The 16204-nt window shown below is 41.3% G+C and overlaps 1 protein-coding gene across 1 annotated transcript in view; it reads right to left on the reverse strand.

Annotated features, from left to right (window-relative positions):
- lamc1 (laminin, gamma 1) overlaps positions 1 to 16204 on the reverse strand; it is a 243335-nt gene that overhangs the window by 74239 nt on the left and 152892 nt on the right. The window contains exon 4 of the mRNA XM_073063281.1: positions 1684 to 1850. Coding sequence (XP_072919382.1) covers positions 1684 to 1850 — 167 coding nt within the window. The remainder of the gene's footprint in view (positions 1 to 1683; positions 1851 to 16204) is intronic.

Here is a 16204-nt window from a genome sequence, read left to right on the forward strand (position 1 = left end):
AGCATCTCTCAAAATGCCACCCAGGAAGAGGATAAAAGTCTGTATTAGATCAACAGAGCAGGTGACTTGTTATGTCTGTTTCTTTTGCCATCCACAGTCAATCTATCTGTCCTAGTTCTTAACGATTTCATTAATGGGTTCAGTTTCACACTATCAATTCAGTTCAAATCCTTCAAGATTTTAAATGCCCTTCTGTTCCAAGAGTGTAACAGCAGCTTCTCCAGTCTAATGACACAAGTCCCTCACTCTAAACACATCCTTTGCAGCCCCTTAACTATCCTAATATGTCTAGAAATGGACACAATACTCCAATTATGGCAAATCAGTGTTACCTAAAGCATTTTCATAGTACTCTATGCTACTTTTTACAAAACCCAGGATCCCATACACCTCTAATCACTTTCTCAGCCTTTTCTACCACTTTCAACAAACTGCACATTCCCCTCTCCCCCAACCCTGAATGGCTATTGTATCCTTCATACAAGTACCCTCTATATTGTCTTTTCTCATTCTTCTGATCAAGATGCAACTTCATATGTAGAACTCCGAAAATCTGGCATCCAAGTGTTTGGAAATCCCAATGATTTACCATCTGGACACTCATTAATACATGAAGCCCTCATTATCCATGGAGCTACCAACTGACTGTGGACAGAATGGGCAGTTGTAGTCAGGAAAACCAGACGTCTTGAACTCAGGTGGATTTATGGCCAGAGCCAGGATCCAGAGAGCAGGCAAAGCTGAAACTTTCTAGAATTCAGTTTATCCACTCTCCCTTCAAATTGGTCAAGGCCCATTCCTACACTCCCTTTAAACTTCATGGGTTCACTTGAATATGTATTATATTACTAAATAACATGTAGAAAAGAAGTGAAATTAAAGTGTGTTGGGCAATATGAATAATATCCATTCATCCAGAAAATCTGTTGGGCGGATACCATAATTCCAAAGGATTTTGGATTATCAGTGTTTTACTGTATTTTTCTGAAAAAAAATAATCTATCTTCCCAATCCAGAAGAATGTACACCTCTGTGAAGTCCATGACTATGCGCCCCATGGTTCATCAGGCCACCTGTCCTTAGCCTGTCTCCAAAGCAGAATCATGAATGTAGCTGACTTTCTGCTATGTGCTGAAATGGCTCAGGTGAGAAGGTGCTGGGGTAGGTCTATAATTGCAGTCCATGCCAGAGATAAAGACTCTTATAAACATAAATAAAAACAAAATTTAAAGGATTAGTGGAACAAGAAGTGCATGGGTAGATGAAGAGGATATCGGATTTGCAAAAAGGAGTAAAATGGAGAATTAGAATTTCAAACCAGTGCAGTGTCATAGCACAGAAACTCCTGTTTTGAAATGCCGAGTAATGGCTGGAAGGTTGGTCTTTACCTTATGTACATTAACTAATATATCTATTACTGTCAGTCAGAAGACCAGCCTTGATATTTCCCAGTGTAATTTTGACTTTGGTTCTATTTTATCTGTTGGATGTGTTTCACAATATGATTGCTCTCACCTTCAGTTCAGTTTATTATGAATATAGTGGCATATTCACCTGGAATCTGTGAAATGATTTCAGGAGGCAATTTCTATTGATCAACAATAAAGGGACAGAACAAGTTCATATATATCCTGCTAAAAGTACTCTGAAATTTTACAAACTACTCAAGGTTATTGTACTTACGTAGACACTCATTAGCGTTTTCTGCAGTGGCTCTCCGCCAAGGTCGGTCATTATAAAATGGCTGGCAAGTTTCACAGTCCGTTCCCATTGTATTGTGTTTGCAGTTGCAGACAATCTTACTGAATTCGTTCTTTATACATTCACTGGCATGACCATTACACTTACACCTGAGAAAGAGAAATGAGTAAAGAAAAACATTCTAAGAACATGATCAAAACTTGACAGAAGGGTAAATCTTAGATTTTTTAAAATCATCAAAAGTTGCTCTGGAGAAATGATGGTTATTAAAAGAAACACATTTTAAATTTATGACTGTGATCATTTCATGATTTTCAATACATCCATTATATTCCTCCCTTGTGGTTAGAGTGGCCATAAACTGTTGTTGACAATGTTACGTACCCCGTAACTGGGTCACTTACCAGCAAAGATAGAGAGGTCCGTTGAAGTCTGATGGTACTATTTTTAACAGTATTTATTGATAAAAATACACAAAAATAATATCAATGCAACCATACAGATAACATACGTCGTCAATACTAAATCTAAAAGTGCGGGTATAATAATAATCAATAAGAAATAACTATCGTTGTCTAGGGGATAATGTATTGTCCGATGGAAATATAAAAGTCACTCGAGTTCATTCAAGCTGCAGCTTTTGGTTGGAGAGAGAGACAGAGGTTTAGAACTTGCCCGTTTTTCCTTTTTATGATGTCGATCCTTCGAAATGGCGTCGGTGGTGATCTCTTCCTTAGCTAAGCCGCCTTCCGTGGTAGGACCTCAATCCCGGGGCAATGGGAAAGGACACACGTGGGCCCTCCACCGGCTGTTGCTATTAAACGCTGTCACGGGATTTCTAGCGTTTCTCCTGGTGCGTGTCTGAAGGGGCCGTTCCCCAGACCCTCTTTTATCCCCACTCACGGGGTCTCAGATGTCAATCAGGGTGGAATGATGCCATCCTCCAACCAGCCCACATTGCCTGAGGGCTTCCATGAAGCACAGTACTCAATACACAATTCCGTCTCCAAGAGACAATGGCCGCTTCCCGTTGCTTTGTATCACTGAGGGCCAGGACATTTCAAACGTCTCTCTCTCATTTCCTGGGACTCCTGACCTGACTTAATAGCGATCTTGCGATTCTCAAAAAGGAGGGGGCACAGGCGTAACAATAAACAACCATCACATCAAGTTGGTAACTGACCGTGGTATGTGACCACGTCCAATATAGCCAACATGCTCTTTTAGAGCCATGGTGTCACTGAGTAACATCTCACCCATCTCCTATGGCTTCGCACATAGAAGGCCATGCTGATCTTCAGCAGGACCTATTCTCTTCTCAGCCTCCCTCTTTAGAATCTCTTGTGGTTTTCCTTGACCCTGTCAACCAAGTCCATCTTTTGCCCTCGCTTATGTTCTGTGATACATTTTGTTGCCAGAGGGATTCACTTGTTCCCAATTGTCTAAACCTCCTTTTTCCTGACCAGAGCCTTAATATCTCTGATCAGAGTTCCCTAAACTCACCAGCCTTGCCCTTCATCCCAGAAGGAAGGTGCCACTCCTAGACTCTTGACATTACTCTTTCAAAAGCCTCACACTTGCCAGTCATCTCTTTAACTGCAAACAATCCCACCCAATCAACTTCTGCAAGATTAAAATTGAACTACACTTTTCATTCCAACCATCAAATCTGTTCATCGCTTCCTCTACTGCCAAGCCTGAGACGCGACACAAATTAGATGAAGAGTTCCTCACCCTCCACCTAGGTTGTCTCCAACCTGATGGTATGAACATTGATTGCTCTAACCTCTCATCTCTGCCGCCCCCTTTGTTTTCACTTATCACAACAACCCCATCAACACTTCCTTTTCCCTTTGCCACCCTCTCAATCTGCCCACCACCTGCACGTCCATCAAAGATCCTCATCACCCAGGCTATCTCTTTTCTTGCTGCTGCCGCCATCAGGTAGAAGGTACAAGAGCCTCAGGACTCACACTACCAGGTTCAAGAACAGTTACTGCCTCTCAACCATCAGGCTCTTGAACAAATAGGGACAACTACACTCATTCTATTTCTGGTGCTCCTGCTAGCAATGGTCTCACTTTAAGGACTTTTTAATCTTGTTATCTCATGCTTCTTTTATTTAATTTTATTTCATACTCATTATATATTGCTCTTTATTTATATTTACATTTGCACAGTTTGTTGTTCATTGGTCCTGTTTACTGTTACCATTCTATAGATTTGCTGAGTATGCCCACAGGAAAAGGAATCTCAGGGCTGTATGTGCAGACATGCATGTACTCTGATAATAAATTTTACTTTGAATTTTAATCCATTTCCTCTTCTCAGCCCTGTCCTCTCCTATCAAATGTCACCTACTCTCGCCCTTCATCACTTCTAATTGCCATTTTCCAGCTGGTTATATCATTCCTACTCTCCTTGCCTTTCCCTCTCTTCTCACTTGCATTCACCTATCAGCCACTAGCTCTTGCTTCATCCTTCCCCATATCTTTTTATACTGGCCATCTCCCCTCTTTCTTTCCAGACCTGGTGAATGTTGTCATCCCGAAACATCGCCTGACGATTTCCCTCCATAGATGCTGCTTGACCCACTGAGTTCCTCAAGCATTTTGTGTGCTGAATCTCCTTCTCTTCAAATTTTTACCCTTTTGGCCTCTCTGGATGACTCCCCCCCCCCCCCCCCAACCCACCACCAAATATAATTTCTAAGCACTGTGGTTTTGTCCCCCTCTCATCTTCTACCTGTCATCTGTGTCTTGAAACATTGAGCTGCCAGCCCCTTCTCTCAGCTGTGTCTCTGTTACAGCTTTAACAAATCTAAGGAGACACTGGAATTTATTTTGTCCTCGCCTTACTTCCCAAACACTCTTAGTATTCTCCGCATAATCAACTGTTAGTCATAAAAATTAGTAAGGCAGTGAGACTTTCATTTAACTACACCACTAAATGCATTTTAGTTTCCTGCTGTTCTAAGATCAGATTGTAAGCACTCCAGTTTTAAAAAACATTTTCAAGCCCTAATCTTGATTGAAGATTAAATTCCTTTATAAATTACAGATGTTAACTGTAGAGTTACCTAAGTACACAAAGGCTGTCTGACTAATTAAAAAAAATTGACCTATGGGATCAATTTGTAATTTATGGATATTAGCAACATCCTTTAATTCATGGTAGAAATATATCCAGTTCCTGAATTGTTATTTACTTATTTAGCAACACATTTAGAAAAGATCCAACTTGTACAGATACTGATAAGGATAATCGTTGGCAACATTCCTTGGACTTTAATCTTTTGTAGGCAGTCATAAAGCGCAACTTTCAAACCTATTTTTATATTATGCAAGAATTGATAAAACTGAAATTTCTTCTTTATCTAACACGAGTCGATCTGAACATCTATCAATTAGCTGAACTAAGAGTAGAACTGAAAATAACATCCATCAAGCATGCTGGGAAGTATATTAAAAGACAATTAGACTGGTACCTAGTTTAGAAAGGCTTAGATGGCTATTGGCCAAACACTGGTATAAGGGACGAGGTTAAGTTGGCATCTTGGTCAGCATGGACCAGTTGGGATGAAGGACCTGCTTCCAGGCTCTATAATTCTAACTCCTACTATGACAAATTTTCATGGCACAAAATTTGTCTGAGAACCTCATTTACAACTTTACTAACCTTTTGATGATTAACTCTTTTTTAATATACCATAAATCCAAACCTGAACATGTTGCTCTCAATTCCTGTGTAGTCCCAATACTAAATTTCACTAGCATCCTATACTTCAGCAAATCAAATCTAGAAGCTTTTGTCCACACCTTCAAATTCCTTGCCATATTAACCTCTCTCATCACGAGCCCTTCCTGCAGCTTTCAAACCACAACATTTATGCTTTCTTCTGCCTCTCTAAATTAGAGACCAATTTTCACTAAATAAATTTATTATTTTTCTACTGCAAATTATTGAGAACAAACTGAGGTGAAGAATGTGGTTGTTATTTCACACTTATCAGTGCTGATTCTCTTTACAGATACTTTTTTTTAAAAAGGAGGTGTTGGAGCAGGTATAGGCCACCTTGTAGGTTCCTTCTACATCCTCAGCCATCCAATGAGATCAGCTGATCTTTTATCTTTGTGCCACTTGCCTACACGTACCCCATAATTCTTGACTCCCTTTATCTGTAGATCTCTGTCTACAATGAGATATACACACAGGAACTGAGCTCCCACAGTCCCTCCAGTACAGAAATCCAAAGATTCACAAACCACTGAGTGAAGAAATTTCTACTCGTCACAGTTCCAATGACTGATTCCTTGTTTTGACTGTTCTAGATATTCCAGCTAGGGGAAACACTATACCTGCATCTACCTTCAAAGGGTTCAAAGTACATTTATTATCAAAGTTCTGTATGCAATACAAAACTGAAAAATCTGTCTTCCCACAGACAGCCATGAAGAAAAGAGAGCCATGGAACCTGTTCAAAGAGAAATATCCAACTCCCTGCCCCGACAATGTGCAAGAAACAAATCATGCAAACAGCAACAAAAAGAACAAGTAAAAACACAGAATATAAAGACAAATGAAAGAGTCCACGTTCAGTTCAGCTCAGTGTTCATTACCTGCAGGCTGCCTCAATACAAAGCCCCGAGAAACACATTATAAGGTGAATTACAGTCAAATCCACAAAACACATTGATTAAACCTTCCTCCGGCACCATCTTCTGACAGCATCGATGGAGAAAGAGAGACACCTTCTCAGGCAGCAGCAAGCAAGAGACAGCACTGAGCGCTTGCTTGTCTTCTGTGCATGCCTCAATGTTTTCAATCTTCCTCACTGCTTTAAACTGGTGAGATCAGTGAGAAATGGAGCCTGCCTCCCGGAATGCTCTCAGAGACAGCAAAGTGCCAGATGGCACAATTGACCCGAAAACACATCATCAAACCGTAGATCACAAGCTTCAACAGTAGCAGAGCCACATTTGAAAGAAAAAGACGTAAAGGAGGAAAAAAGCAGTTTCATGGACCATTTTTAGAATGTTGCCTGTGTTAGCGTTGTTTGCTGACGCCACTGTCAAGCCCTTTAAAAATGTTATATGCTTCGATGAAATTTTCAGACGTAGTCTCACCATACCCTATACAATTACCATCACCAATCTTAATCTTGTACCTTAATCCACTTGCAATGAATTATATTGTATGCCTTTATCTTTCCTGAATGCCTGCTTGATCTGCACATTAACTTTCAATGAATCATTTCTCTCTGCACTTCTCAATATCTCATTTTGAAAACATCATCTGAGAAAATCATCAGTGGATCACTTCAGAATACACAGTGCTTGCCCATTCAGAGAGCCTTTCTATCCTGAAACATCTCTGCATTCTCCTCACAGGCCACAGTTTCATAATAATAATCTCAGAACCAAGTTGAGTGTATTGTCATCTGCATAGGTAGTATGAGCCGCAGGTATAACAAAAAACTTGCTTAAATAGCATCACAGGCAACACATGGAGCATAAATTACACATGATATATAAATTACATAAGGCAGCACAAAAAAACAAAACTTTACAATACAATGGTGCAAAAAGTCACAGCAGGAGACAAGCCCATAGTGGTGCAAGAGGCCCATAGTGTTCCACTGCTGACACAGGATTATGGCTGTACAGGTCAGCTCCAGAGCCTGATGGCTGTAGGAAGGTAGATGTTCCTGAACATAGTGGAGTGGGATTCCAGCTTCCATACCTCTTGTCTGATTGTAGTAGTGTGTAGAAGCCATGATCTCGATAGTGGGGATCCTTGATAACTTCATGATACATGCTGCCTTCCTGAAGTATAACTTCCTATAGATGCTATGCGTGTTCCATATCATTATGGGAATTACAGTGTTGGCCGCTGCAACAGCAATGGTCTTCTACTACTCCAGACACGTGCCAAACATGAATTGTTGATCACCAATGCTGTCTTCCATCTTCCCAGCTGTAACAGAACTTCATGGATGCATCCATGCTCTAGCACTGGCATCTAATTGACATTATTGTCAGGAAGAGAGACAGGCAGGATGTAAGGGTGACAAAATCTAAGGTGCTGAATGCTGAACAGACCACCAACTCAGTTTCTAAACTGAACATCCACATCCAACCCAAGAGAGTTTCCCCACAAGGAAAGAAACACCTAAGGCGGCTGAATGTCTTCAAGCTGAAAAGCAGCAGCATTAAGAAGTCTTTTGATGACACTCTGGCAGACCACTTGAACTCCACCCCTCTGGACCAACCAGAACGTAGAATCTGCTTGGTCAATTCAACCCTTTGAGAGCTGATCTACAACACTGCTACAGAGATCATGGGGCATGCTACCAGAAAGCACAAGGACGGTTTTGATGAAAACTGTGTTGACATCAAACAACTGCTGGATGAGAAACATCATCTTCACAAAGCTTTCCTCAAATCCATCTCAAAGACGAATGCCTTCAACAAACGAAGGACTGTAGAGTGTAAACTGTGCCTGATGCAGGATTCCTGGCTGAGCAATAAAGCTGACGAGATCCAGGTGTATGCACATAGGTATGATTTAAAGAACTTCAGTGCTGCACTAAAAGAAGTCTATGGCCCCACACCATTAAGATTGTCCCTTCTTCTTAGTGCTGACTGGAACGCACTGATCATGGACAAAGAGAAAATTCTACATCGGTGAGCTGACCACTTTACCAGTGTTCTGACTCATCCTTTGACTGTAAGTGACTGTCACTGATCACCTGCTCAGTTACCTGAAAATGAAGCACTGTACGTCCCACCACCCCTAGCCAAGGCTCAGAAAGTGATACATCAGCTCTCCAATGGCAAAGAGCCTGGATTAGACACAATACCAGCTGAGGCCTAGAAGGTGGTGCAGTGCTAACAGAAAAGCTCCATCAGCTCTTCCAACTCGTGTGGCAGCAAGAGACAATTTCACAGGAATTTAAAGATCCATCCATCATCCAAAGGCAATCAACAGTCCTGCGACAATTATCAAGGAATATCCTTGCTGGCTATCACAGGCAAGATCTTTGCCAGGCTTCTTCTCAACATTCTCACATCACACCTTGATTGAGGATTCCTACTAGATAGTCAGTGTGGATTCCAGAAAGACAGTGGCACTAAAGACATGGTATTTGCTGAAAGGGAAATGTCAAGAACAGTACACTGACTGTTCTCTTGCTAAGTGATCTGACTAAGGCCTTTGACACTGTTAGCAGAGAGGATCTGCTGAAGATCATAGTGAAATATGGACACCCATTCATCATCATGATGCAATTGCATGATGGCATGCAGGCAAGAGTTCAGGACAATGGTGAGACACCTGAACCCTTTCCTGTCTCAAGTGGTGTCAAATATGGTTGTGTCTCGGCACCAACACTATTCAGTCTGGTGTCGACCCAATCTAAGAAGTCCTTGACCATGACACAAGGGAGGCAACATAACATCCTGGAGTCTCTTTCATGCTCACAGAATCTGGCTGTTTCCTTAACTAATGAATTCCCTATTATCACCATTCTCCCTTCTTCCCCCCACCCCTCCCATTTTGAGCCAAAAAGCCAGACTCAGTGCTGGAGCCCTCGTCACTGCCGCTTTCCCCTGGTAGTTGTCCACCCAACAGAACATTATCTATTGTGCATCAGTAAATAGTTATTTAGCTTCCTAGGGGAGCAGAGGGACTGGTGAGCTTTCTTTGTCCTGGAGTTGACATGGTTGTACCAGGACAGGCTAAAGGCAATATTCACTCCTAGTAACTTGAAGCAACACACACAAAATGCTGGAGGAACTCAGCAGACCAGGCAGGATCTATGGAAAGAGTAAAGAGTCCAAGTTTTGGGCCGAGATCCTTCATCAGGACTGGAAAGGAAGATAAGAAGACTAGAGCAAGAAGCTAGAGAAAGGAGAGGAAAAAATATAAGGTGGTAGGTGAAACGGGGGGAGGGGATGGGAGTGAAGTAAAGAGCCGGGACATTGATTGGTGAAAGGGATCAATGAAAAGCTCAATCATTAGCTCATGTCACCAGGCTCTCTATCACCAACCTGTACTTTGACACGTTGCTATTCAAGATATGGCCAATGATGCTGGAATTATCTACAAACTTATAGATGAAGTAAAGAAAAAATATGGCCACACAGGCATGAATGTAGGAAGAGGAGGATACAGCCTTGTAGCATTGATAATAATTGCGCCACAAGTATCGCTACCTAGCCTTAGCGACTGCAGTAAGTCAAGGATCCAGTTGCCAAAGGAGATGTTGAGAGTTCAGAGATCTTGCAGAGGTATAACGACTTGCAGAGATGGGGGGGTGGGGAGCATGCTCAATCTTTTCTCCCCAGGATTGGAAATCAAAGCTAAAGAATATAGGTTTATTAGGATCTTGAGGGATCATTTTTGTTTTTACACATTGAGAGTGGCAAGTGGATGGAAAGAGTTGTTGGAGGAAGTGGTTGAAGCAGGTACAATATCAACTTTGAAAAGATATTTGGACAAATGCATAGATAAGGAAGGCTTTAAAGATCATGGGCTAAATGCATACAAATAAGATCAATCTGGCATCTTGGCCAGCATGGACCAGATGGGATAAAGGACCTGCTTCCATATATCTCTATCTATTATTTGAAATTGGATTTCCCAAACCTGGACAAGTCAGATGGGGATGGCACAAGCCACTCCAGTGGGTATCCTCACCTCTTTTGTGTCTGAGTTAGATATCCTTGTCACACAGTTGAGAAATTGCCAACTGGTAACAATAGCCATTCAGAGGGCGTCATGACCTAATAGTTATATGAAACTTAAAACTTATGCAATAAATTTCCGGGCGGTAAGGCACATCTGTTTTATAAAATTGTTTACACAGATTTTGGAATGTAGTGACAATGGCAAAGCTGAAGAGGTTGAATGACCTTCCATATTTCTAAACTAATGACTAATTTTAGAACTAATCTTATCCTTACTTCCTCACAACAACTCATCTTCAATGAACTGAATTCTCACGTTACTGATATAAGACTATTTGACATTTTTGACATTCGGTATCGCTAACAATGAATGCTTGATATCAGCTCCTTTCTAGTAAGATGTAAATGATCAAATACATTAAAGTACAGTATTAAAGTATAATAAAGCACATTAAAGTACAATAATTACATTTGAGTAATTATTGCAAATCCAGTTCATGGGACAAAGTTCCAAATTCCTTGCCTCCCTAAAATGACGTTTACAATATTCTCTCTGTATCATTTCCCTGTAAGATTAGAAAACAAAACAGAATACAAAAATCACTGAAATTATCTTACATTAAAAAAACTGACTAACCACCTTTCGAATCCCTCACATCTCCCTGTAAAGGCCACTCTCCTCAAGCATTCAGATACAGAAACATTAATTCAAGAATTCTAAATGAACAGCTGTATTGGGACAATTAACATCAATTCAACAATATTAAACTCTTCATCTTGAATGACATAGCATCACACAAGATCGATAGTACTCGCCAACCACATAATACAAAAGAAGTTCTACAATGCTTTACAGCAAAGTAATCAAGAATAAAAAATCAAAAATTACACCAAGTCAGAGAAGATGACATTGGTGAATATGACTAACACTTGATTTTAAGGAGCATCTTAAAAAGGGAGAGTTTGGGCCACGGGGCGAGGAAGTATTTCCATAATGGTATGATACCAAAACACATGGGTGTCAATGGTACAGCAATTCAATTCAGTGTTACTCAGCAGTCCAGAATGAGCCACACAATTAGCACAATATTGAGCTGGAGAAAATTATGCAGATAAATCCCAGGCAGATTTGAGAAAAAGTCAGAGCCATAGTGTTGTACACTACACAAACAGGCTGTTCAGCCCACACATTCATGCCAAACTTTTTGCCAAATTACACTAATCCCATTTGTCCACGTTAGGCTCATATTGTTATATGTTTCGCCAATTCAAGTACCTGTCTAAATGGCTGTTAAATGTAGCAATTGTGTTTGATACCATCATCTTCCCTGGCAGCAAGTTCCCAATTATAACCACTCTCTGTAACAAAAAGAAATTTTTTCCCTCAAATTCCCTTTAAAACTGCCTCTCACCTTAAAACTATGCCCTTGTTCTTGGTACCCCTGAATTTCTACCCAACATCTCTTATAAGCTCCCTCAAACTACTTTGCTTCAGAGAAAAAAAACCCAGCCTATCCAATCTCTCCCCATAACTACAGTCCTCTAATCCAGGCAACATCTTGGTGAAGTGCCTCTGCAGTCCTTCTCCATTAAATGCAATTCTGTAGTGTAGTGACCAGAACTGTACATAATACTCTCAAGTGCAATCTAACCAATGTTCTGTAAACTTGTAAAATAACACCCCAAACCTTTGTATTCCATACCCTGACCTATCAATGTATGTCTTCTTCACCACCCTATCACCTAGATTCACTCTCAAGGAACCCCAAGTTCCCTCTGATCATCATTCCTTTGCACCCTACCATTTACTGTACATGTCCTAACCATATACGACTTCCCAAACTGCATCACCTAGCAGCTAAAGCTCCATGAACTCAATATCTTTCAAATCTTTCTCCTTAGTGAATATCCTACCCAAGTCCACTGGCATTACACATAGTACTTAAGAGAGGCCCCATTGAAACCCTTATGTTCCTAAAGGGAACACTTTTTCCCTGGCTACCTGTTTGCTCCTGATATACTGATAGAATGTCTAGGGATTATTCTTAATCTTAATTGTTAAGAATTAGCTCATGGTCCCTCTCTGCCTTCCTGATTTCTTTTAAATTATCTTCTATACCCTCAATATTCCTTAACAGTCTATTCTAGTTGAATATATATGTCCTTCCATCCCTCCTCCCCCAAACCTCTTTGTTCATCCAAGGTTCCCTAATCATAATATCTTTGCCTTCTATCCTTAACAAAATATGTGCTTTACCCACAAACATCTGCTCCCACTCTACTTTCATTGCATCCTCTCTTAGGCTTTTGAAATCAGCAAGGTCATAATAAAAATAGAGGTAGATTATATTTCAATTGAAATGCAATGTTATTGATTTTCTGTGGGGTAAAAATTGTTTGCATTCTTTTTTACTTACCCATTTTCATCAAGGATTATCCGCTCTACAGTTATTGTTTGCAAGCTACAAGTGTATTCATTGCATGACACCAAATTCTATAAAATAGCAGTGCCATCAGGCAGCACCTCAGTATACCTGAGCAACAGAACAGGTAAGTTCCACCCTCACAGAGTAACACTAGCTCGCTAATGATCAGCACAGACAAAACGCTAGAAGAACACAGCAGGTCAGGCAGCATTTATGGAGGAAAATAAAAAGCTGACGTTTCAGGTCAAGACCCTTTCTCAGGACTGGAAAGGAAGGAGGAAGAAGGTGGTGGGGGGAGGGGAGGGAGTACGAACAGACAGGTGTTGGCTGAGACTGGGTAAGGGGGAAGAAGGGTCAGTGGGGATGGGGGATGAAGTAAGAAGCTGGGAGGAATAAGTGGTAGAGGGAAAGTGGATTGTGAAAGAAAGGGAAAGACAGGAAGCAAAGGGTGGTGATGGGCACGTAAGGAGAAGAGTGTGTGTAGGTCTCGATAGACTAACTCGATAGGCTCCAGAGCGCAGGCCTGGGCAAGGTTTTTTTTTAAATGCCCAAGCTGCAAGTCTCCCCTCTCTACGCCACCGATGTTGTCCAAGAGAAGGGCATTAGGACCCATACAGCTTGGCACTGGTGTCGTTGCAGAGCAATGTGTGGTTAAGTGCCTTGCTCAAGGCTAAAACTAGCGACCTTCAGATCACTAGACAAATGCCTTAACCACTTGGCCAAGCGCCAATACATAGCAATGTACACTTAGAATGTGCATTGTTCCACGCAGCCAAGAAAAAAAACAGGCATAGCTAGGGCCCATGCAGGTGACCATGGTGACGTCTTTGGCTTGGAGAAAGTTGGAGTAGCTGAAAGAGAAATTGTTGAGGGCAGGAACCAGTTCCACCTGATGGAGGATGTAGTGTTGAAGGGGAACTACTTGTGCAGAAAGAAACAGAAAGGCATTCCTGAAGGAGGTTGGAAGTGTTATTGGCGATCTAGGCCAAAGAACTGAAAGTTATTGAAATATTGACTAGTAAAGTCAATATTAGACTCCTTATTAAAAGGACAGGTAGTGCAGTAAATGCTATTAATTTATATAGATAAACAGCTTTGATTCCTGATCAGTGAACTCAGAACTGCAATAAGCTAAAGATAAACAAGTTCTATGATGCGAAAAACAGTGGATATGCAATGGCAAGCATTTATAGATCGCATGGATGAACTACAACAAGTGTTCATCCCAGTTTGGCAAAAGAATAAACCAGGGAAGGTAGTGCACCCGTGGCTGACAAGGGAAATTAGGGATAGTATCAAGTCCAAAGAAGAAACATATAAATTAGCAAAAAAAAGCAGCACACCTGAGGATTGGGAGAAATTCAGAGACCAGCAGAGGAGGACAAAGGGCTTAATTAGGAAAGGGAAAAAAGATTATGAGAGAAAGCTGGCAGGGAACATAAAAACTGACTGTAAAAGCTTTTATAGATACGTGAGAAGAAAAAGATTAGTAAAGACAAATGTAGATCCTTTACAGTCAGAAACAGGTGAATTGATCATAGGGAACAAAGACATAGCAGACCAATTGAATAACTACTTTGGTTCTGTCTTCACTAAGGAGGACATAAATAATCTTCTGGAAATAGTAAGGGACCGAGGGTCTAGTGAGATGGAGGAATTGAGGGAAATACATGTTAGTAGGGAAGTGGTGTTAGGTAAATTGAAGGGATTAAAGGCAGATAAATCCCCAGGGCCAGATGGTCTGCATCCCAGAGTGCTTAAGGAAGTAGCCCAAGAAGTAGTGGGTGCATTAGTGATAATTTTTCAAAACTCCTTAGATGCTGGATTAGTTCCTGAGGATTGGAGGGTGGCTAATGTAACCCCACTTTTTAAAAAAGGAGGGAGAGAGAAACCGGGGAATTATAGACCGGTTAGTCTGACATCGGTGGTAGGGAAAATGCTAGAGTCGGTTATCAAAGATGTGATAACAGCACATTTGGAAAGAGGTGAAATCATCGGACAAAGTCAGCATGGATTTGTGAAAGGAAAATCATGTCTGACGAATCTTATAGAATTTTTTGAAGATGTAACTAGTAGAGTGGATAGGGGAGAGTGGATGTGGTATATTTAGATTTTCAAAAGGCTTATGACAAGGTCCCACACAGGAGATTAGCGTGCAAACTTAAAGCACACGGTATTGGGGTATGGTATTGATGTGGATAGAGAATTGGTTGGCAGACAGGAAGCAAAGAGTGGGAGTAAACGGGACCTTTTCAGAATGGCAGGCAGTGACTAGTGGGGTACCACAAGGCTCAGTGCTGGGACCCCAGTTGTTTACAATGTATATTAATGATTTAGATGAGGGAATTAAATGCAGCATCTCCAAGTTTGCGGATGTTACAAAGCTGGGTGGCGGTGTAGGCTGTGAGGAGGATGCAAAGAGGATGCAGGGTGACTTGGATAGGTTAGGTGAGTGGGCAAATTCATGGCAGATGCAATTTAATGTGGATAAATGTGAGGTTATCCACTTTGGTTGCAAGAACAGGAAAGCAGATTATTATCTGAACGGTGGCCGATTAGGAAAAGGGGAGGTGCAACGAGACCTGGGTGTCATTGTACACCAGTCATTGAAAGTGGGCATGCAGGTACAGCAGGCGGCAAAAAAGGCAAATGGTATGTTGGCATTCATAGTAAAAGGATTTGAGTACAGGAGCAGGGAGGTTCTACTGCAGTTGTACAAGGCCTTGGTGAGACCACACCTAGAACATTGTGTGCAGTTTTGGTCCCCTAATCTGAGGAAAGACATTCTTGCCATAGAGGGAGTACAGAGAAGGTTCACCAGATTGATTCCTGGGATGGGCGGACCTTCATACGAAGAAAGACTGGATCGACTAGGCTTATACTCACTGGAATTTAGAAGATTGAGGGAGGATCTTATTGAAACGTATAAAATTCTAAAGGGATTGGACAGGCTAGATGCAGGAAGATTGTTTCTGATGTTGGGGTAGCCCAGAACGAGGGGTCACAGTTTAAGGATAAAGGGGAAGCCTTTCAGGACCGAGATGAAGAAAAACTTCTTCACACAGAGAGTGGTGAATCTGTGGAATTCTCTGCCACAGGAAACAGTTGAGGCCGGTTCATTGGCTATATTTAAGAGGAAGTTAGATATGGCCCTTGTGGCTAAAGGGATCAGGGGGTATGGAGAGAAAGCAGGTACAGGGTTCTGAGTTGGATGATCAGCCATGATCATACTGAATGGTGATGCAGGCTCGAAGGGCCGAATGGCCTACTCCTGCACCTATTTTCTATGTTTCTAAAAAGGAGAGCAAGGGAGAACAGAACAAAAAAAAATAGTTTATTAGCATAAAAAATATGGGATTATGGCACAAGGGAATAATAAAGTAATGT

Source organism: Hemitrygon akajei, chromosome 12 (assembly GCF_048418815.1).
Source record: "Hemitrygon akajei chromosome 12, sHemAka1.3, whole genome shotgun sequence".
Lineage (NCBI taxonomy): Eukaryota > Metazoa > Chordata > Chondrichthyes > Myliobatiformes > Dasyatidae > Hemitrygon > Hemitrygon akajei.